General features: G+C 40.2%; 1 protein-coding gene across 1 annotated transcript in view; it reads right to left on the bottom strand.

Annotated features, from left to right (window-relative positions):
* Sorcs3 (sortilin related VPS10 domain containing receptor 3) overlaps positions 1 to 22,316 on the bottom strand; it is a 617,283-nt gene that overhangs the window by 111,422 nt on the left and 483,545 nt on the right. Inside the window, 1 exon segment of the mRNA XM_032892177.1 lies at positions 9,476 to 9,565. Within this exon segment, the coding sequence (XP_032748068.1) occupies positions 9,476 to 9,565 (90 nt within the window).

Below are 22,316 nucleotides of genomic sequence, written 5' to 3'. Positions count from 1 at the left end.
ATGATTTTACACTAGCAACCAATACAGTAAAGACTCATTGCAAATGTCAGCTTGACCTGTATGAAAACCTGATTCTCTAGGCTGCGAGGTGGATGTGGCACCATTAGGTTCTCCACCCTGGATAAACCTGGATTCTTATGGTCTGCTCCTTACAGGCTAGCATTACGTTCACAGCCCTTGCATTCATTTTAGGTTCTAATCCTGGTCTGTATTATTCCTGAAAACCAATTGAATAGCTCACAATTCAAAACTAGTTTACAAAAACCATACGACGTGCTCTCTATTCACTGCATAATAATGACACATTCGAGCCCATACCAAGAGGATATGCATTTACTCAGGAGGACATGTTGGTATGGTTAAACATCTGTTTAAAGTGATGGCATTAAAATGCATAAATACAGTGTGCATGCCACATAACAGGTCACAGATGGAGAGCCACAATTGTATCTGTGGAGAAGTGTGCTGGTCGCAGCAGCATCAGGAACCAGAGCCAATAGCAAATTACTAATAAGCCAGGGTTTACCTTTCCTAGAATCCATTTCAAGTGAAGAGAGCAATGTCAGCTCTGTAGCCAGCCCCTCCCCCACTCGGTTGAGGGCTAGTCCATAGGATCTTGAAAACTGGAAGGTAGAAAAAGTAGGTAAACAAATTCTAGACTTTAATTAGAAGTCGTTTGTCAGTAGTCCCTAGCCTTGACCTTTCCGGGTCAACTTTGACTCAGGCTTTACTTGCTCATTGTTGCTTATACATCTTGTAGAATTACAGGCTCCTGCTGAACTGCTTTAAGATAGAAAGAAGTTTTACTCCTAAAAACCATGGGATGAAATCGTGTTGTGTAGATATGGAATGAATGCCCAAGAACCCAGTAGGAGGGGAAAGAGCAGCTGCAGGGAATCCGAATTAAATTCACTTACCCTGATAAAAATGCAATATAAATGCTTGGGTTTTCCCAGATGTTTTGGTCATAAAAATGAATGAGCTAAGTTATTTCAGACTAAACTAATGCAAAGTAAGTGGGGAAAAAACAACTTAGAATACCATGGAATGGCCAGGGTTAGAGGCAGTCAGCTTTGCTGTGAGTGTATATTAGGAAAATGCTATCATGGGCTGTGCCAACTGGTTAACAGGTCCTCAGCCTCCAGCATAAGAAGCTAGAACATACCTTTGTCTGAGATTCTATTTTGCCCATGACTTCATTCATCAGTCATTAAGATGACAAATGACATTACTGAGATTTAATCAAGAAACTAACTCTCTAAGCACCATATTGCTGAAGATATAACTTCAATGTGATCAAAATGACTTACAGATCTTCATCACATTTGTCATTATTTTCTCATTGAAGAGGTGGGACCTTTGCTATGCTACAGAGTACAATGGTTAATATCAATAGTCAACCCCAAAGATATAATTACCTTGGGAACAGATCTCTGTACATGACAGTGGTTGATTGTGTTAATATTAAAAATCTGGTCACTGTGGGTGGCACCATTCCCTAGGCAGGAATCCTGGATTGTGTAGGAAGGAGAAAGCAAGTTGAGCACAAGCAGTTACTACTCTCTACTTCTCGAGTCTGTGTTCAATGTGACCAGTTGCTTCATTCTCCTGCTGTATCTTCCCTGCCGCAAGGAACTATAATCAAATTATGAATTGAAAAAAGCCCCCTTTTCCATTAAGTTACTTCTACCAAGGTATTTTTATTCCAGCAATAGAGACAGTAACTAAGATGTCCACACTAACCTTGAGTTCCTGAACTCAAAGCTTCTCCCTACTTCTCCCTTCTAAATAGCTAGGATAGAGAGTCCTATTGTTACCACCTGAACAAGTCTTCTAGATGATTCTACTGAATCACTTTGAAGTGGTTTTCCAAGCTTGTACATCTTTCCAATATAGGAGCATGACATTGTCCTCTACAAAGTTCTCAGTAAAGAACCTCACAATTGAGTCACAATTGTAATAATGTCTTAAGTAAGTTCACAAAGTCCTAAGTTGTGTCCGGCCACATCATAGCTCTTAAGGTACATATAGCCATGGGCCACAGGTAGTTCATACTTGCATATGAACCCTTTCTAAATAGTTCGTGTTAAACAGAAATCAACAGTTAATAACCAGAACGTTGTAGTATCAGTTAAAAATCAGTCCGGCAGGGTTCTGGACTATCATGAATGTTTTCTTTAATAGAGCTACCTCAGTTGAACTGCAAAGCAAGTGTTTCTTTCTTGCTTGCGGATCCTGAGAATGTGTGGGGAGAGAGCTGGTGAGGAAGGGAGAACACAGAGGAAGGGAAACATAAGAAACCATTGAAAAGGGAACCTCGCTATCACTGCAGCAACTTGAAAAGCCTCAGAATAAGCACATATGTTATTTGGAAAGCACCGATCAATAACACCCCCTACCATTTCAACAGTGACTTGAAAAATCATACTTTTGAGAACATAACTAAACAAAATCTGGGTCTTCTGAAATAAACACTAATGAAAATACTTCGCTCTCCCTTCCCGTTCTTTGTTTATTTTCTTTGTTTGTTTTCTAATATCCTGGAGCTTCTTAAATGTTTACATGAAACACGTAAATGATTAAGCATTTTCCACCTTCTGGGGCACCACGCTGAAGATGGGAAGAAGAATAAAAGATTAATAAAGCTACAGCAAAGAGGATGTCCCTAAGCCCATGTCCCTAAGCCCATGTCCCGAAGGGGAAGACAGCACCTTCTTAGATTTTTCTCAACCGTAACCGGATGCTACACTAAAGCAGACAAGTAAGAGAGTGTGGAACTCTCAAGAACACAGGTTAAGGGCTCCACACATCCCATGTAAGAAGTAACAATAGAGGGGCCACACCACAAAAGATTGTGTGCAGCACAGCTAACCTTTGGCAGGAAGTATAAAGTGTAGGAAGACCTGAACAAAGAAAGTAGGTTCTTAGCACTGTCTTTGTAAAATGGATTGGTGGCGTATTAGGAAATCTATTGGGGAGAGCACATCGACAGTATCTGACTTGTAAAAGTGGCCTCTTTATTTTTAGATATCATGCACTTTATTTGCAATTAGTGATAAAGTAATCACATAATTATTTGTTTGTTGCTTTTCTCTCTCATCGGACACAAAGCTTCTAGGGAGTAGAAACTTACATATTTATTACTTTACCTCTAGTACTTTGCAAAGAGTTTTCTGTAGAGTGCATGCAGGACAAAAGTTTACAAAGTAAATAATGGGGTATGAAAGTGAATAAAGAGAAGAGGAGGCGCAGGGAATATAGAACAGATACTAGCCCACATCTGGGTTTCTTAAACAAGTCATGTGAATACGCCGTTCAGTAAAGGGCTTGGTAGTGGTGAGAGATGGACGGAGGCTGTTCATGCAGGAGTCACTGATGTAAACAGAAATGGATGGAACCACTCAGAGAGCACACAGATTGTAAGAAGAATCTAAGAGATAGTTAGAAGAAGGGCATAAGAAAGGGGAAGAACTTTAGTGTGGACTTGGGGCAGGGGCATTATGCCAAATATTCCAGGGAGCCAGATGAAAAGAAGGGTAGAGATGTTAAGAGTAGGTTTTGACACATAGGTGGTCATTCATAAGAATGGCCACATGAAGTAAATGGATAGGAGGATAGAGGGTAGCTAGCAGTGCATACAAGACAGAATGGGAATGTGCAAACTGATAAGGATTACATAAATCCTTAAGAACAGTGGCTGTGATCTACCAGACCTAGGCCAGGAGACAAAGGTTAATACCCTTTTCACTGTTCTTATAATAAGGTTAAAGAAATAGCTTCCCACTGTCTCACCATTCACAATGGGACTAACTACATCCCAATTGACAAATGGCTGCACACTCTTGACGTAGATAAGAAAAACTGTTGCAAACTCTGATATAACATCTACGAGCATTTCAGAAGGAATTGCTTTTGTTTTCCTTCACTTTACAAAAGGGTTTAATGTATGCCAGGCTGGCTTCAAACCCAATACATGGCCAAGGATGGCTTTGAGCTACAGATCCTCCTGGCTCTCTCCCAAGTGTTTGAATAAATACACATGCACCATCATGCCTTGCTGAGAATTGCTTTTAAGCTTCTTCTTACTTGTTCTTTTTATTCATATATATTGCAGTTAGCTTTTGTTGCATGTATATGTGTGTGTAGTATATTTTTCAATGAGTATGTGTGATCACATACATGTAGGTGCTTGTGTGCTAAGACAAGAATTTGACTTCGTGGCTTCGGGGGTCTTCTTCCTCAATCACTCTATACTCATTTACTGAGGCAGGGTGCTCTCTAAACCCTGAATACATGGTATAGTTTGACCAGCTTGCTTAAAGAGATTCCCTGACTCTGATCTCCAAAAGCAGGATTATATGTGAGTACATATAAAGATGTTGTGGACCTGAACCCTCACACTTGGACTTCAAGCACTTTATATACAAAAGCTTCTCCATAACCTTGTGGTTTGCTTTTAAAAAGAAATATAAAATAAAAAGGGACCGAGTGTGTAGCAGGGAATGGAGATGACTTGATCACCCATCTGAAGGAGAAATTTCTTTGAAGCCAAGTGATGCTCACAAGTGCTTTAGGGTCAGGCAGATGGCTGCCCCTGATTGCACTGTTTGCCCAAGTTCTCAGTTGCCCAAGTTCTCAGTACAAGCTTGAGGGTGGGCAACTTTCAAGAACTGAGGGCAATAAGATTTAAGTTTGGTCAGGTCAAATTATTAGGTGTTTTGCCCACATTTGTTTGTAGGTCAACAGTTCAGCTACTCACTTATGAGAACAAGAATGTAAATGTGGTCTCCTGACAGAAACACAGGTCAGATATCTTAGTAAGTCTCCTAGAAAGCAGGGATGAGCCCCTCCCCAGACACAGAATGGAGTTGTATTCCTTAATCTTTGCTGTTGTCCAGTGGCTCAGGCAAAGTTCAGGGGTATCACTAGAACCCAAATACTTTTGGGGAAAGAAAACAAACAAATGTTTTTCTCTTGTAGAAATGACTTTTAGAATGGTGACTTCAGGAAAAAAATTAGAATCTCAGGGACCAAAAAAGTTTATGACAGGCTTCTGTTGGTTCAGTGACAGCCTTAAGCAATATGGAGACCAATGCTATTGGAGGGAGACACAATTCTACTATGAGCTTAATCTGCATAGCAGGCAGGTGAAGGACATTGGTATCTCCCCCCCAAGTCAGAGTCGTTCCTTAGATTTACTGAGCATACTACACTGGACACGCCATGAGCCGTTCATTGATTCCTCACAAGGTTTCAGTATTGCCTGTTTTGCTTTGAGCAGACCCAGGCTCCCGGGTAAGTGGTTGAGGTTGAAGGGGTATGAAGGGTTCTGCTCAAAGGTTCAACTGTCTTTTGGTTGCTATTGCACTAATTCTCTTCCACCATGCTTTCTGATTGGTGAGTAAGTGTGACGCCTATGGGATGAGAGTTCCAACCCAGTGCCCAACAAGAATCTTAGCAAGCTGCTCCTCATTCTAATAAATCTGCTCATTACTAAGGTCATTCATCTAACCCTATGCAAAATACTTGGAAGTCCAGGTATGCATGGCCGGAGCAGACAGGTTGGGAATGGAAGCACGGTGGGCAGTGAAAGCAGGAAACTTTTCTATCATTTTGTTTTCACCCAGCACGCCTAACAGCAGCTACAGCACTGTGTGGAACAAAGTCATTCCAGTCTCTTAAACAATTGAAAGAACTAACCTGCCTTCATTCTCTTGGCCCCTAGCTCCTTAGCCCTGATTATGAAAATCTGGCCCAACACCAGCTAATGAAATGATCGATCACCACCCTGCTACTTTCACAGCAGTCTCGTATTAATGAGAAGTCTGTCTGGATGCACTTCTATGAAGGGGCTGCATGCCTGGTTGGATACGCCTCCACAATAAGTCACCATGGGGTTGCTAATCATTAATGGACTGCTCCGTGTGGAAATCAATTCAGGTCCTCATTTGTACTTCACCTGCAGCCACGCACCTAAGGGACTGAACTATTGCTTTCCTAAAAAGGTTAAAATTTCATAAAATATGCACTCACACAGAGGTAAACATGTTTGTAAAAATCCTTCCAGTGGAGAGATGATTTGGAAGATTCCTGAAGCACACGCTTTACATAAAGGTAGGGGGGACTTGAAGGCTCAGGCCTGGAGGTTGGGGACCCCAGCATCCTCCTTTGCAAAGATCATGGCTGAATTTTCCCTTTCTCATCCTTTCATACCAATTTCCTGGCAGGCTTTAAACTACTTGATGGATACATCCTGCAGTCATCATTGTGAACAATTTTCCGACAAAATCTACTCATAGAGAAGCCAGAGTGAAATCAGACACCAGTCTCTATGTTCCCCTAAGGCTATTTAATATGAGATCTGCCCTCTTCCTCAGCCATACTGCCAAACTCTGCAACCAAACTTCAGAAGGCATATTTTAACTTTGTTAAAGGAGCCCTGTGTGCTCTTCAAACAAGGCCTTTGCAAGTGTAGTTGGTCCTTCCAACCTTTGTTCTCCAGAGACCAATGCGCCATTAATTATACACCTCTGCTTAACAAACAGGGCATGCCGTTTCTTTTATGTGATCCCCTAAACAATATTGGCATGAGAGTCAAAGATAATTTTAAGTATTCAGAAAGGATGTGCACAGGTTATGAAAATGCTATGCCGTGCTAGCTATATGAGAGACTTTAGTCATCTATGGATTTTGCTATCTGCAGGTATCATGGTATAAATTCCTCTGAGATAATAAAATCTACCACACTTGTATTTCTGACCTACCTTTGTTTACAGGTCCAATTTTACAGTTTTCCTTATATTATTTTAAACATAACTTTCTCTAGGAAGTTGCTGCCCCTCTCCATACCCAATTAGATGCACCTTTGTCTAAAAATGTTCCTTAGACTTCTAGTATCCTCCATGTACTTACACTGACTTACCTAATGGTGTTGTCTACCAGACTACGAGCTTTAGCAGGCAGAAAATATACTTGCACTGCACTCACTATTCATTCCACTGCTAGTTCAATTTTTAGAAACGATTTAGGATATTTTATTACATTTATATTTACTTGATGTTAGCAGGTAAGGAATATTTGTTACCATATTTACTATTCTGGTTATAGTTCAATGTTTTTTTAACAAGTGCTTCTAAATGTGTTATTAAACTTATACTTATTTGATTTCTTTTTATTTTTATTGGATATTTTATATATTTACATTTCAAATGTTATTTCCCTCCCCCACTTCCATGCCCCATCCCTCCTCCTCCTGCTTCTATGAGGATGCTTCCACTCCCACTCACCCACTCCCACTTCAACACCCTGGCATTTCCCTATACTGTGGAAACAAGCCTTCACAGGACCAAGAGCTTCTCCTCCTATTGATGCCAAACAATGCCATCCGTTGCTACATATGAGACTGGAGCCATGGGTCCCTCCATGTGTACTCAATGGTTGGTGATTTAGTGCATGGGAGCTCCAGAGGGCTTTGGTTGGTTGATATTGTTCCTCTTCCTATGGGGTTGTAAACCCCTTCATCTCCTTCAGTTCTTCCTCTAACTCCTCCATTGTGGTCCCCGTGCTCAATCCAATGGTTAGCTGCAAGCATCCTCATCTGTATCTGTAAGGCTCTGGCAGAGCCTCTTAGGCAAGATCCATATCAGGCTCCTGTCAGCAAGCACTTCTTGGCATCAGCAGTAGTGACTGGGTTTGGTGGCTGCATATAGGATGGATTCCCAAGTGGGGCAGTCTCTGGATGACCTTTCCTCCAGTCTCTATTCCACTCTTTGTCCCTATATTTCCTCCCATTTTGATTTTTATAAAGTGTGCAGAGTTCAGAAAATTAGGTTAATGCATGCATAAAATAGCTATCGAAGCTACAACACGATTTTATCCCATTAGTTCTATACCCAGTCATACTATCTAATACCATAGCTACTGCTGAGGCAAATGGCACCATTTGTCCTGTACCACTTCTGAACATGAGCAAGTCATTTGCCAAGCCTTTCTTCCTCCTAGGTGTGACTCAGAACTCAGTGCCTCAAAGCATGGCACATTGGCATGCTCTGTACTTTGAAGTCAAGGACCACAGAGAAATTTCTAATCGAAGTCTTCTTGACCAACTCCTGCCCTTCTGCTACCAACTTACTTCTTTCCTGAATCAAATTATAGAAGCCAGACTGTATCCTGTTTGATTGCTGTATGTAAGAGAATTAGCCCCTTCCAAGGATGAACCCCTTTACTGGTTGCCAGCCTTAAGAACCCTAGATACATACAAACACAACTTTTGGCAAGGCAGGTTTTATTTATGGATATTTGCACTGACATGCACAAACACCCATATAACAAATATAATCAAAGACAAAGAGAGTATCAACTTGAGAGTCAGGATGCAGAGGGGTTCAGGGGGTGACTGGTAGGGACAAGAGGGAGGAAATAGAGGTAGAGGGAGGAAATAGAGGTAGAATGATGAAATTCTATTCCAAAGGGGGAATGGTAGAATTCTATTTCAATTAAAACCACTAAAAATTAATAATTTTAGCAGAGAGTAGGAGGAAGAGAGAGATTATAATTTGAACTCTCCATCATTAAATGACTTTTAAATAGTTCTATGTTTAACATAGATTGCCCACTTAAAGAAAAGTTGAATAAATGAATAAAGAATGAATGAATATGTGATAGAATGAACACACTGAATACAACTGAAAATAAAATACCAAGGGATATAAAGTGATTTACCTTCTTATCCCATAATCATCCCAATCTGTGCTCAGGTAGCCTTACACACTGTTTCTTAGCCTCATCTTAGAGGCCAGTGACTTCTTATTATACGACATGGCAAGTGCATGCCTCAGGACGGCCTTCTGCAGCCCCACTAGGAAATGCCATCACATCCTGGTCCTGTTCACAGTGAATTTACAAGATCCATCTTCACCTAGAAGCCGGTACTCATACAAAGCGGGACACATAGAATAAGCACTATAATCTTCCAGTGGAGGAGTTGAAATGTTACCGCCTGATATTATTATTCCAGTATGTCGGGCTCTTTTATCTACTCGGTGAGAGTGGAACGCAACCAGGTGGCACGTGCTCCCTCTTTTGAGAGGGAAGAAAGCGAAGCAGGAAAACCCACCAGCCTTTCCTGTGTGCTTTTAGCCATACACTTAGCAACTGTGCTCCTGATGGATAAAGTTATCCTCTGTTTCTAACAGCATTGCTTTGGGAAGGAGTCTGCTCAGAAGAGACTGGTTTCAAAGCCAGTCTCCCTTTCTCTCTCACTGTTATCAAAGAGCGCAGGATCCTACCACATGCTTGCATTATAGGAAATCAAACTCATGCCTGCCATGCTGCTGAGAAAAAAAAAATACAGCGCTCACATCCAGCACCATCAACAATGGCCAAAATCCTTTAGGAGTGCTTCAGACTAAATGTCAATAGCAGGAAGCTGGCTTTGTCTAGCAAGTCTCAAGATAGCAAGTACCGTGTGCAATACCTTTGGCAAGGAGTACTTGGGCAGCTTTATCTGGGCAAAGGCTTCTCTTCGATAGGACACGTAGTAGCTGGCTCTTCCACCTATGGTTACCTGGATCATGAGAGAAACAAGAAGATATCAGATGGGGACACAAGTTAGAAAAAGCCGTCCTGTTCACAAGTAATCTCGATATGCTCAAAAGTTACCTCCTCATGTCTATGTAATGTTAGCTTTGAGTCCCCGATCCCATGGCATTCTGGGGTGTTTCTATGTCCTGGTGCTGATACAGTAAATAGACAGCTACAATAATAATCCCTGTGTTCCTGAATTTCTAAGTGAAAACAAGGGGTGATTTTGTATGCTGCCACTGTGCTTTGCAGATGCAACACACCTAATGTGCATTTTCCACTGAAAACAAAGAAGCTCTCCACATCAGTTTCAACTGTGATATATTTGTCCAGTTATCTGCTGTTTTTTTTTAACAATGTATTAATGCATTAGAACCATAGCACCATGATCATGAGCATCGTTTAGAATCTAAGTGATTAGCATGTCTCAAACCATCACTGCCGAGAAATTTAATTTCATTTCTGACGGTCACACTTCTCCATTCATATTCATAAACCCATGCACCGGACAGGTGCTTTTTGATCCTTCCCATGTGCAGGCTGATTAAAGGCAGTGGAGGTAAGAAGAAAACTCCAGGCATGGAATGTATAAACTTCTGTTTGGGCATAACTAGGAGGACAAGAATGAGCTCAGCCACCTCACTTGGCGAAGGATGGATCCTTCATTAGATGACATGGTATCGCTCCAAAAATTGGCCCACAAGGCTGGGTTTGTGGAAATATCCTGCCAAAATGGCACAGCTCTGTGGAAGGCTGCTCTTGGTCCAATTATCCTAACTCAGGGGAAATTAATATTCACAGAAGAAGATAACATGGCCTGTTCAGAGAAAATAGCAGGAGGACAATAGCAACCAGGCTGCTGGAGAGGCAATTACTCCAGGCACATGCTCCCTTCTCCCCAAGCACATGCTGGACACTAGCCAGACCCATCAGTCCTGGCCAAAGTTGGCAGCCACCCTCAGCAACTGCTGGGAGCAGTGGGGTGCGACATCTCTGTTGAAAGAGACCCATCACCCCTCATTCTGATGTATGGCCTTCCCCTATGGCTGTCTTCCTCTTCTTCACAGATTGGAAGACCCCAAAGTAGGTACTTCAAGCTGCTGGGTGGGGCAGATGTTGGACTCAGCATAAGGCAGAGCCTGGGAAAAGGCCTGGCACAGAAGTTAATGAAGATGAGAGACTGGTTTTCTCCTTCATGTTTAAAGCTATTGCATGTTTCTATTTTTAAATGAGATGCAGGTATTTTTTTTAATTCTAGAACTTTTATTTTTCTAAAGTACTTGGCATAAATCTACATTGTTTTGTATTGGCTTAGAGTGGGTGTTGACATATTGAGACAGATGGTTCATACTGAATTCCTACTTTTAATAATAATCTTTAAGTTCATAGACTCAGATTAAAATGTAACTCTTGGGCATGGGCACATGGACACTCTTAGAACTTGCATGAACCCGTGCATTTACTTGTTTGATTTGATTCTATTTCAATTATAAAATCAAAACATATAAACACATCTGCCAATCAAAAACACTAGATCAATAGTTTTGTGTTTTAGCATGCTTCAGTATCACCTGGATAGCTTATTAAAACTCAGACTGCTGAGCACCAAGTCTTATTATATTGAATTTGGTTGTAGTCAATGAATGGTCTTTTCTTATAGGTTTCTTGATGCTGTTGCTATCTGGGGACCAGACTTTGAACACCAAAGAACTGATAGACCATTAACAGCAATCTGCATAAACCTCTGTGCTCCTTACCTGTACTTCCAGACTGCTATTATTCATGGTGGTGATAATTTTTAATTGATATGAAATTCCTATAATTAGACTTTTTTAAATGCCCAATTCAACAGCACTTAATTCATTCACACCCTTGTCCAGTTTTCACAGCTATTTTGCCCTAAGGCATTTACCAACCCCCAAAGAGGGTCCTCCACATAACATAACATAAAAGGGGTCCAAATACATGCTGTGCTTAAAATCTACTTCTCTATAGAACCTCACTGAATCTGCCCATCGGTACAGATGTTTCATACACAATCTCACACATAACTTAGAACATTAATGCTTCAGCAGTAAATATAGATTATGGTTCTTATGGACCACAGAATGCTCTAAAATATTAGATGGCTATAGGAAGTCCAAATAGCCCAAGTGCTTCCCTAAGCACTTACGCTACCACAGAATTTCCCACAGATGTTAAGATGCCTCCTCCCTACTTTATCTGACTATGTACCTCTTGGTACTTCCAAAAGCTCAATTATGCCTAGACCTGAGTACAAGCCTCAAGAGTCCATGAAAAAGTCTTAGATGTCATCAGTTTACTGAGGCTCTGTCAATCAGCTCCAACCTTTACCTCTTCCTATTTCACAAGGCATGTACTCCTGTGGCATACAGATTCCTGTAAGGGTTCCTTCATGTCATATGACATTGTGGAGGCTGCCTTCCTTCCCAAATGACAAAAGTGCCACAGTTTTAATGTCTGCATGCCTTCTATAATGTATGTTGAAGTTTAATGCCCAGTGCAATAATATTAAGATGTAGAATATGTTAGAAGATGGATAGATGTGAACACATGAGTTAACGAAGAGCATCAGAGGCTTTTCTCACCCCTCTAACCCTTCTGCCATGTGAGAACAGAATGTATATAACACACAAAAATCACAGGCAGGGAAAGTGCCCTTACAGACAATGGGCACACCTCTGCCTTTATATTAGACTTGCCAGTATCTTAGTCACAATGAATATTAGAGTTTTGATATTTATAGGTTTAAGATACATGATCTCCACAGCAGATATAGTATGATAAATAAATTGGTACTGGAAATGAGCTGTTGCTAAAATATACAGTAAAATACATGGAAAGGTCTTTAGAAACTGAAATAAGTGCTAGAAACAGTTTCAATGAATGGAACTTTGAGGTGAAGTGAACTTTAGAGAAATCTTTAGTCTTTTTTTTTAATTGGATATTTATTTACATTTCAAATGTAATTCCCTTTCCTGGTTTCCTGTCCATAAGCTCCCTATTCCCTCCTCATCCCCTTTTCCTATAGAGGTGTGCCCCTCCCCATCCATCCCCCCTTACTGCCCTGCCCTGACATTCCCATACACTGGGGCTCCAACCTTGGCAGGACCAAGCACTTCTCCTTCCATTGGTGCCAAACAAGGCTGTACTCTGCTACACATGCAGTTGGAGCCATGGGTCAGTCCATGTATAATGTTTGGGTAGTGGTTTAGTCCCTGGAAGCTCTGGTTGGTTGGCATTGTTGTTCTTATGGGGTCGCAAGCCTCTTCAGCTCTTTCAATCCTTTCTCTAATTCCTCCAATGGGGGTCCCGTTCTCAGTTCAGTGGTTTGCTGCTAGCATTCGCCTCTGCATTTGATAAGTTTCGGCTGTGTCTCTCAGGAGAGATCTATAAATGGTTCCTGTCAGGATGCACTTCTAAGCTTCATCAAACTTATCTAGTGTGTGTGTGTGTGTGTGTGTGTGTGTGTGTGTGTGTGTGTGTGTGTGTGTGTGTGTGTGTATGGATAGCCTGAATGGCCTGAATGGCTCTGAATGGCCATTCCTTTAGTCTCTGCTCTAAACTTTGCCTCCATATCTCCTCCTATGGATATTTTTGTTCCCCCTTTTAAGAAGGAGTAAAGCATCTGCATTTGGGTCATCCTTCTTCTTGAGCTTCATGTGGTCCGTGGATTGCATCTTGCATAATTCAAGCTTTTGGGCTAATATCCACTTATCATTGAGTGCATACCATGTGTGTTTTTCTGTGATTGTGTAACCTCAGTCAGGATGATATTTTCTAGTTCAATCCATTTGCCTAAGAATTTCATGAAGTCATTGTTTTTGATAGCTGAGTAGTACTCCATTGTATAGATGTACTACATTTTCTGTATTCCTCTGTTGAATGGCATCTGGGTTCTTTCCAGCTTCTGGCTATTATAAATAAGGCTCCTATGAACATAGTGGATCATGTGTCTTTGTTGTATGTTGGAGCATCTTTTGAGTATATGCCCAGGAGAGGTATAGCTGGGTCCTCAGGTAGTACAATGTCCAATTTTCTGAGGAAGCTCTAGACTGATTTCCAGAGTTGTTGTACCAGTTTGCAATCCCACCAACAATGGAGGAGTGTTCCTCTTTCCTCGCCAGCATCTGCTGTCCCCTGAGTTTATCTTAGCCATTCCGACTGGTGTGAGGTGGAATCTCAGGGTTGTTTTGATTTTCATTTCCCTGATGATTAAGGATGTTGAACATTTCTTTAGGTGCTTCTCAGCCATTTGATATTCCTCAGCTGAGAATTCTTTGTTTTCTTAGAAATGACTTAAGCGGTTGTGATCAGCATGCTGGTAGAAATGAGGACCGGGAACGTGATGCCAATGAAAGTTCAGATGAAAACCAGGAGCAATGTGTTAAAAATGGAAGGAAAGTCTACCTTCAAAGAACTTAGCTGAAATGGCAATATGTTATAAAACACATGGACAACAGAATTTCAATATATAGAGTTAGAACATTTGTTGGAAGAAACATCTCAGTGAAGGTAAGGCTGCCACATGAATGCCAAACAGTTTACAGCTAATTATGAAATAAGAGAACTAATTTTGAATAGAACTTGTATTCCAAAGGGAAGTGGTGCTCAAGAGATTTAGAAAATTCTCACTATGGTTATGTAAACAGTTAAAAGATGTGCTTGGGTGAGAAGGCCAAAGGTGCGGTCAAGGAAACATTTTACAAGGATATTAGGAAGAACAGAAGGAAGGCAGATGGCATTCATTAAGAGGATGGAAGATTGGTCCCTGGGGCATTTGGAAGACTTCCAAAGCTACACCTCCCAAGATACACCCAGAAAACCAGGGTTTGGAGGAAAGAATGCTTTAAAGGACTTAGGGCTTTCTATACAGCATCACCTAAGACTCCCTTTCCCAGCTTATACTGTAGATCTTTCTGGATACCTCTGTCAGGCCTTTGGTGTGGTCTTGGAATGTCTGTAGAAAGTAAAAAATAAACCTCAAGGCTATTCCTGGAGTACTAACTATGCAGGCACAGAGTTCAAGGGCTATAGAAGCATGACTGCCTCCGCTAAGCTTCCAAGAATGAAAAGTCTAAGAACAAGGGATAGGACACTACACACATGGATCTTCAGCTGAGTCCTTACTAGGACAGGGGTGGCAAGAGTATGGCCAGAACACAGTGGCTTCCATTTGAGAATGGGGTTGAGATTCTTCCCAAGACTCCAGGAGTGTACCATCAATTATGGAACTACAGCCTAAGAGAGCCACAGGTACTCCAATCCAATCCATGAATGTTACTGTATGGACTACACCCAGAAAAGCTATAGGGGCTCAACTCCAGTCTCAATCTTCCTAAAAGACAGGACAAACCAAAATCATTTTCAATCTTCAGAATTAATGTAGCTGGATTCGTTGGATTTTGGACCTACTTGAAATCTGGTACTTTTCCTCTGTTACTTGCTTTGGTGATTTTTGCACAGAGATACCAAATCTATATCTAACTCATCATGTATTATAATCATATAAGAACCAGAGCTAGAGAGCAATTTGTCGGAGGGTGAATTAGACCTTAAATCTCATCCATGCATGATTTAGATGGATGTTTAAATGATAGTTTGACTTTGAACTTTGAGATTACTGAAAATAAAAACTTTAAGATCACTGAGAAAGAAAGAGGTCATTCTATACATGACAAAAACCAAGAATTGGACAGGGAGTACAGCAGTAGACTACTATTGATTAAATGTTCCATTTCTCTCCAAGATTTCATATTGATACCTGATCTGTAAATACAAAAGTATTAGGAGGTAGAGTCTTTCAGGAAAGACTACACCACAAGGAGTCCTCCCTCAAGGAGGTACAAATGCCTAGGGATATATGAAACCTCCTTCCTTTCTCTTCTCCTTTGCCTGAAGAGGACATGGTGTTGAAAGCCACATTTTGAAAGCAAAAGATGAAGCTCCCTCTGGCAATGAATTAGCCTCAAACTTAAACTTGCCTGCCCCCAGACCAGGGAGAAACAAATCTCTATATTTCTTTTCAAATAAACTATTCAGATGTGATATTTTGTTGTAGTAACAGAAAAGATCTCCAGGAAGAATGTAGACATATGATAATGATGATGAGTCAACTAGAGTTTCTTGAGTGCATCGACCACGCTCCAGAAGTTCCTTAGCTCTTTCATAAATTATCTAGCTATTCTTTATTGTAACATTACAAAATGGATTCAACGCAAACTGACTGGTCAAAGACGAGACAAATTTGAACCTCAGAAATCTTAGCTCTACAACCGTACCATTTCTCTAAACGGCTAGAAGAATCATAACTCGTTCTTCATCTCACTATAAAATATAACATATTTATTTGATTCTTACATCATGTTTTAGAAAAATCATACTTGTAAAGCTTTGCAACTGACATGTGTATATGTTTCTGCATTCCTAGACAGTCTGTTATGACATTGATGGGACATTTTAAAAAGCAGGTCTTCTTAGAAGATGTGAGGTAACATAAATGTAACAGCAGCCACCATTCAATCGTACCGAACATACTGAATCATGTTCGGTAATGGAAGATGCTGTGATACACAGTTTACTTCGTCATTTCTATACTTTCCAGGTCAAGGGACTGGATCAGAGAGATCTCAGTCAATACATCCAACATGGAATAGTCTCTCATAGTTCAGCCAGAAAGTAAACACTGGTTTTTTTACTCCTGTCTCTGCTCAAACCCTGGCCCAGGAATGAATAGGAAATCAATACTCACAAACAACTGAATAATGATTTTTCTGGGATTAATCTGCTTATCCATAGTTTCATGACTACAAGTGGACACTCGAAATTTCTCCTCCAATTCTGTCCAGGCCCGGATGGCCAAGGGCTTATTTCCATACAGTATCTTAAGCACCACATCCTCAGGAATGGGGTTTCAAAGTGCTGTGGAGATAACCAGCTGATGTATTTACTGTCTCTCCATTATTATTTGTGTGACTCTCTGGCAACCATACAGGGAGGAATAAAGTTTAGCCACTATTAATCTACTTTGATGAACTTTTCTCTTCCTTACAAGCAAATTTTCTAGCACTGTAAATCCGAGAGATTATTACTACTCTCCCTGTCGGTGGCACCTTTTATTTCACATTTGATGAATGTCATCCAATTATTTGCTCTGGGCCCATCCTTCATGCTAAACACAGAATTAGCTGCGTCTTTTCCTTACTAATGACTGGCTCGTTAATCTGATTTTCTGAATTTCCATTTTACAGGTTTAATTGGGCTCCTAGCCAGTGTAAATGATTCCTTTGGATAAATGTATCAGTCATTAAATATATCTGTCCCTTTTGACTATTCCCATTCTTGCTGTGGCCAAGCTTAACCTGTCATATCTTTTATTATTTATTTTTATTCATTCTGTTTCTGACTGATAGCCTTTCCTAGTGAACAGAGGGAAATGCATACCAAAAAAAAATGAAATCAAAGCATCTCTGGGAATTCAGTTGTTGAGCTTCTGGATTTCTAAGCAGGTAGGAAATATGAGAACAGAAACATAATTTTTTGAGTGTTTAACTTTCACGATATCATTTAATATGCATAATAATTGTTAATGTTATTATTTTTAATAATGCAACTATTATTAGATATTAGGTTAGAAAGATTAATAGCAGATAACATTTCTGAGCATGTGTGTCAAGTACTGTTCGTCTGCACATGCTAGCCTTGTATTTTATGTTCAGGAATAAAACTGATATGTAATGAAGTTATACAAATACTCCAAAATATGGGCAAGTAAATGATGATCCTGGAATTGAAACCTGATATTTGTGGTTTTTAAAGCTTATGACAATGCTTGCATTGAGCGAGACTCTCAAACTTCCCTGTGGAGAGATGTAAATCCCGTATCACTCTGCTTGCAGTCTTGCAGCCAGGATGCCCACCAACAATGCAGATATTTCGGTGTTGTGTTCCTGTCAACTTCTTGGTCCCTGATAAAGCAGCGCTCCACTGTTACCGATGACTGAAAAGTGCTGTTATCAGAATTTTTGCATAAGGAACACCACAAAGGAAATAAGTTTGGCTTACACAAGGACTGTTGCCTTCATAGAAAATTACATTTAGTAGTTTTTCCAGTTAGGAGGTTGAGCTGGGTCCAATACAATTTGAATAATATAAATGAAAAAAATGGCTACAATTGTAGATATATATCAGCTAACTGTCACATGGCTCAGGCAACGTTTCTTCTTCAGTAGGGAAGGGGAAGAGATACTTGAACCCTTAAGAGGTACAATTGTCTTTTGCAAATCTTTTGCTCATTAAATCCACTCAAGTTACTCAAAATAAATCTCAATATTTTTAGGACTTTATCCTTTTCTCCACTTAACCACTTCTAAAGAACTCTTTCTTTCTTTTAAGAACAAAAAGATAGTATTCTCAATACTGGATGATAAGAGTCCAACTTTATGCCTGCTGACCTAAATGCCCAGGAAATGAAGACAGGCAATCACTACTTTATCTTCAGAGTTTAAGGTCAGCCTGAGCAGTAGAGTGAACGAACAGCCATACTTCTCACCAAAAGCTTGCTACCATGCCTATACAGATGATAACTGTCATGGCAGCTCCCTCCTGGTAGAAGGAAAGACCTCGGCAAGCTTGAGTTTATTTCCCCCAAGCTGCTTTCCTAATGGTCCTCTCAACCTGTCTATCTCAGTGATGCAACACTTGGAACAACACGACATCCTATCACCAAGTCATCTTCTATGCTAGACCGTTCAGAGTCCAGTGTTTGTCTCACTAGTGTTTGCTCATTTTATAGCCTAGAGGCTCTGTATGTAGTATACCCTCTTTTATATCACTCTGTCTAGAGACAGTGGGTCTATTACCTAGCACTGTTTCTTATGCTAAGGCTGGACCTCCTTCAAGACAGATTTATACATAAAACCTTTTATTGATAAAAAACATAATAGCACCAAAATGGCTTCAGCAAGAACAGATTTGGGATGAAAACCTAACACTGAAGCCAATATTCCTTTCTCTCTCATGAAAAGCGAGATGCCAGAGGATGGGGAGAGGTGAGTAATGAACTTGCCAGTAAATTCAGTGTCATGATCTACTGATGAAGCAGCTACCACCATCGCCATCCAGCTAGACAGCTTCACTGCTCATCAAAACCATCGCCAGACCACTAACCTACCTCCCTGCTTGTTACAAATTCCAGCAGGGAAGAGAAAGATGATGAGCAAGAAAGCAACAGGACAGGAGCTTGTGATTAAACACAATGGCCAGAAGAATTAATATGCTTAATTCTGACCACCTGTATTTCATCAGATATAACAAAGAAACCCAGTTTCCAATTTCGTGTGTCTTCAAAGGGAATACTTTCTCCAATTTTAAAGAATAAATCTTATTATTTCGAACCCTTGAATTGTATCTGAAAATAACTTCTCCCCCTTGCTGATTTAATGACCTTGGAAACTAATTTAGACTAAAGCTAAAGATATGACTACAACTTCTAATGATAGAGTATGGGAAAAAATTGATCTTCACAGCATGAACACACACACAAACACGGAGTGATAGAAAGAGAGAGAGAGAGAGAGAGAGAGAGAGAGAGAGAGAGAGAGGTTATTTCATACTACTTGTTCAGGAAGAATTGCAGAAAAAGATGTCTGTCATCATATAACACCTCCTGGAGACTGACTAGGTAGTAGTTACACAGTTGCCTGATCATACTGGCCAAACATAAAGCTATGAAATTCTTCTCTTTATCTTCAGCTAAGATAACATTCCAGGGAGACTAAAAGTAGAGAGTACAAATCCTATATGTAATGTGTCACAAATTACCATTAATAAATACAAGTTAGTTCCCATGAACAAATTACCTTGGGAAGGAAGGCATCATAGAGTTCATATTTGCAAATGAGTTGAATGACCTATAGAAAGTGGGCAGTCCCAAAGTGGCAGAGTTAACATTTAAATGTAGGTTACTAGGTCCTGACAAGGCCAATTATACTAGATAGTCCAGAATAAATCTAAATTGTCTACTCTGAAGCCTTTCCAATGGATGACTAGTTTAGGAGGAATCATGAAGACTCACATCTCAGATCAACCAATTTCAAGGTAGGTTGGCCTTGTTGTCCACCAATTTCCCATCCCATTCATTTCTATTTTTCCTCTGAATTTTAGGCTCTTTGTTGCTAGCATTCTTGCTGCACTTACTAGTTGTACAGTAAGAAGATGGCCCATTTATATTGATTTTGAGGTTATATAATGTATCTCATTGTTATCTTGTTCCTCTCTTGACAAGCTGTATCTATGTCGTAGCATCCAGAATCTTTGTGGTGCTCTATGCTCTTAGTTTTTCTTTCTTTTCAATATTTTCCATTATTCTTGGATGATTTCATAGAATATGTTCTGATCATTTAGTTACCCTCCCAATTCAACTTTATATTGCATATCTCTCTTAAAACAGACAGCACGCATATATAATAACCACCACCATGGAGTCTGATTTTATTATTCTGATTCTCACTTGATTTGAATATAATCCAGTAGTTTAATTACATTATCATTTTATAGGTAAAGGGCCCAAAGTCCAAGCAGACCACTTTAGGTCACTTTGTTGCTTAAACTTGGGCCCAAGGAAAACCTCTGACTTTTAACCCCAGGCTCTTTTCATTTTTCTACACATCTGTGTTTCCTGAGTCAAAATTTTTTAAAAAAAGAGATGAGTGGGGTTGGAGATTTAGCCTCAGTGGTAGAGTGTTTGGTCCCTCAGCTTGAGAGAGAGAGAGAGAGAGAGAGAGAGAGAGAGAGAGAGAGAGAGAGAGAGAGAGAGAGAGAGAGAGGAGGACCATTGCATGCATTGTTATATAAGTGAGTGGTGATTTTTTACAAATATTCTTTGAGTGGTTGATAATAATTCAACATGAAAATCAGGAGCTATAAGAAAGTTCACCTGCCTTTTGGAAACAGAGCAGCTGATGACAAGATGTTCTTTATTTTTTTCATTTTATTGGATATTTTATCTACATTTCAAGTGTTATCCCATTTCCTGGTTTCCCCTATGGAAACCCCTATCACATCCCCTCTCCCCCTGCTTCTGTGAGGGTGCTCCCCCACCCGCCCACTACCTCATCCCTCTCTACCTGGCATTCCCCTACACTGGGACATCAAGCCTTCACAGGACTAAGGGCCTCTCCTCCTATAGATGCACTACAAGGCCCATCCTCTGCTGTATATGCAGCTGTAGTCATTCCTCACTCTATGTGTACTCTTTGGTTGGTGGTTTAGTCTCTGGGAACTCTGGGGTGTCTAGTTGGTTAATATTGTAGTTTTTCCTATGGGATTGCAAACTCTCTCATCTACCTCAGTCCTTTCTCTAACTCCTCCATTGAGGACCCCATTCTCAGGCCAATGGTTAGCTGTAAGCACCCACCTATAAATTTGTCAGGCTCTAGCAGAGCCTCTCAGGAGACAGCTATATCAGTTTCCTGTCAACATACACTTCTTGGCTTCCACAATAGTGACTGTTTGATGAGTGCATGTGGGATGGATCCCCATGTGTAGCAGTCTCTGGATGGCCTTTCCTTTAGTCTTTGCTCCACACTCTGTCTCTGTATTTCCTCCCGGGAGTTTTTGTTCCCCCTTCTAAGAAGTATTGAAGCATTCATACTTTGGTCTTTCTTCTTCTTTTTCTTCATGTGGTCTGTAAATTATATCTTGGTTATTCTGAGCTTTTCAGCTAATAACCACTTACCAGTGAGTACATATCAAGTGAGTACTAATCAGTGGGTTACCTCACTCAAGATATTTTCTAGTTTCATCCATTTGCCTAAGAATTTCATGAAGTCATTGTTTTTAATAGCTGAGTAGTAATCCATTGTGTAGATGTACCACATTTTCTGTAACCATTTCTTCATTGAAGGACATATGGGTTCTCTCCAGCTTCTCTCTATTATAAATAAGGCTGCTATGAACATAGTGGAGCATGTGTCCTTGTGGTATTTTGGAGCATCTTTTGGGTGTATGCCCAGAAGTAGTATAGCTAGGTCCTCAGGTAGCACTATGTCCAACTTCCTGAGGAATTTCCAGAGTGGTTGTAACAATTTGCAATCCCACCAACAATGGAGGAGTGTTCCTCTTTCTTCACATCCTTGCCAGCATCTGCTGTCACCTGAGTTTTTAATCTTAGCCATACTGACTGGTGTGAGGTGGAATCTCAGGGTTTTTTTGATTTGCATTTCCCTGATGACTAAAGATATTGAATATTTCATTAGGTGTTTCTCAGCCATTTAGTACTTCTCAGTTTAGAATTCTTTGTTTAGATCTGTACCCCATTTTTAATAGGGTTATTTGATTTTCTGGAGCCTAACTTCTTGAGTTCTTTGTATATGTTGGTTATTAGCTCTCTATTGGATGTAGGATTAATAAAGATCTTTTCCCAATCTGTTGGTTGCTGTTTTGCCCTATTGATAGTGTCTCAAACAAATCAGTAGCCTTCTTCTACTCAAAGGATAAACAGACTGAGAAAGAAATTAGGAAAATGCACCCTTCATAATAGTCACAAATATCTAAAATAACTTAAGGTGACTCTAACTAAGCAAATGAAATATCTGTATGACAAAATCTTCAAGTTTCTGAAGAAAGAAATCAAAGATCTCAGAAGATGGAAAGAACTCCCATGCTCATGGATTGGCAGGATTAATATAGTAAAAATGGCCGTTTTACCAAAA

This window comes from Rattus rattus, chromosome 2 (assembly GCF_011064425.1).
Source record: "Rattus rattus isolate New Zealand chromosome 2, Rrattus_CSIRO_v1, whole genome shotgun sequence".
Classification (NCBI taxonomy): domain Eukaryota; kingdom Metazoa; phylum Chordata; class Mammalia; order Rodentia; family Muridae; genus Rattus; species Rattus rattus.
This window is presented reverse-complemented; position numbering and strand designations above follow the sequence as displayed.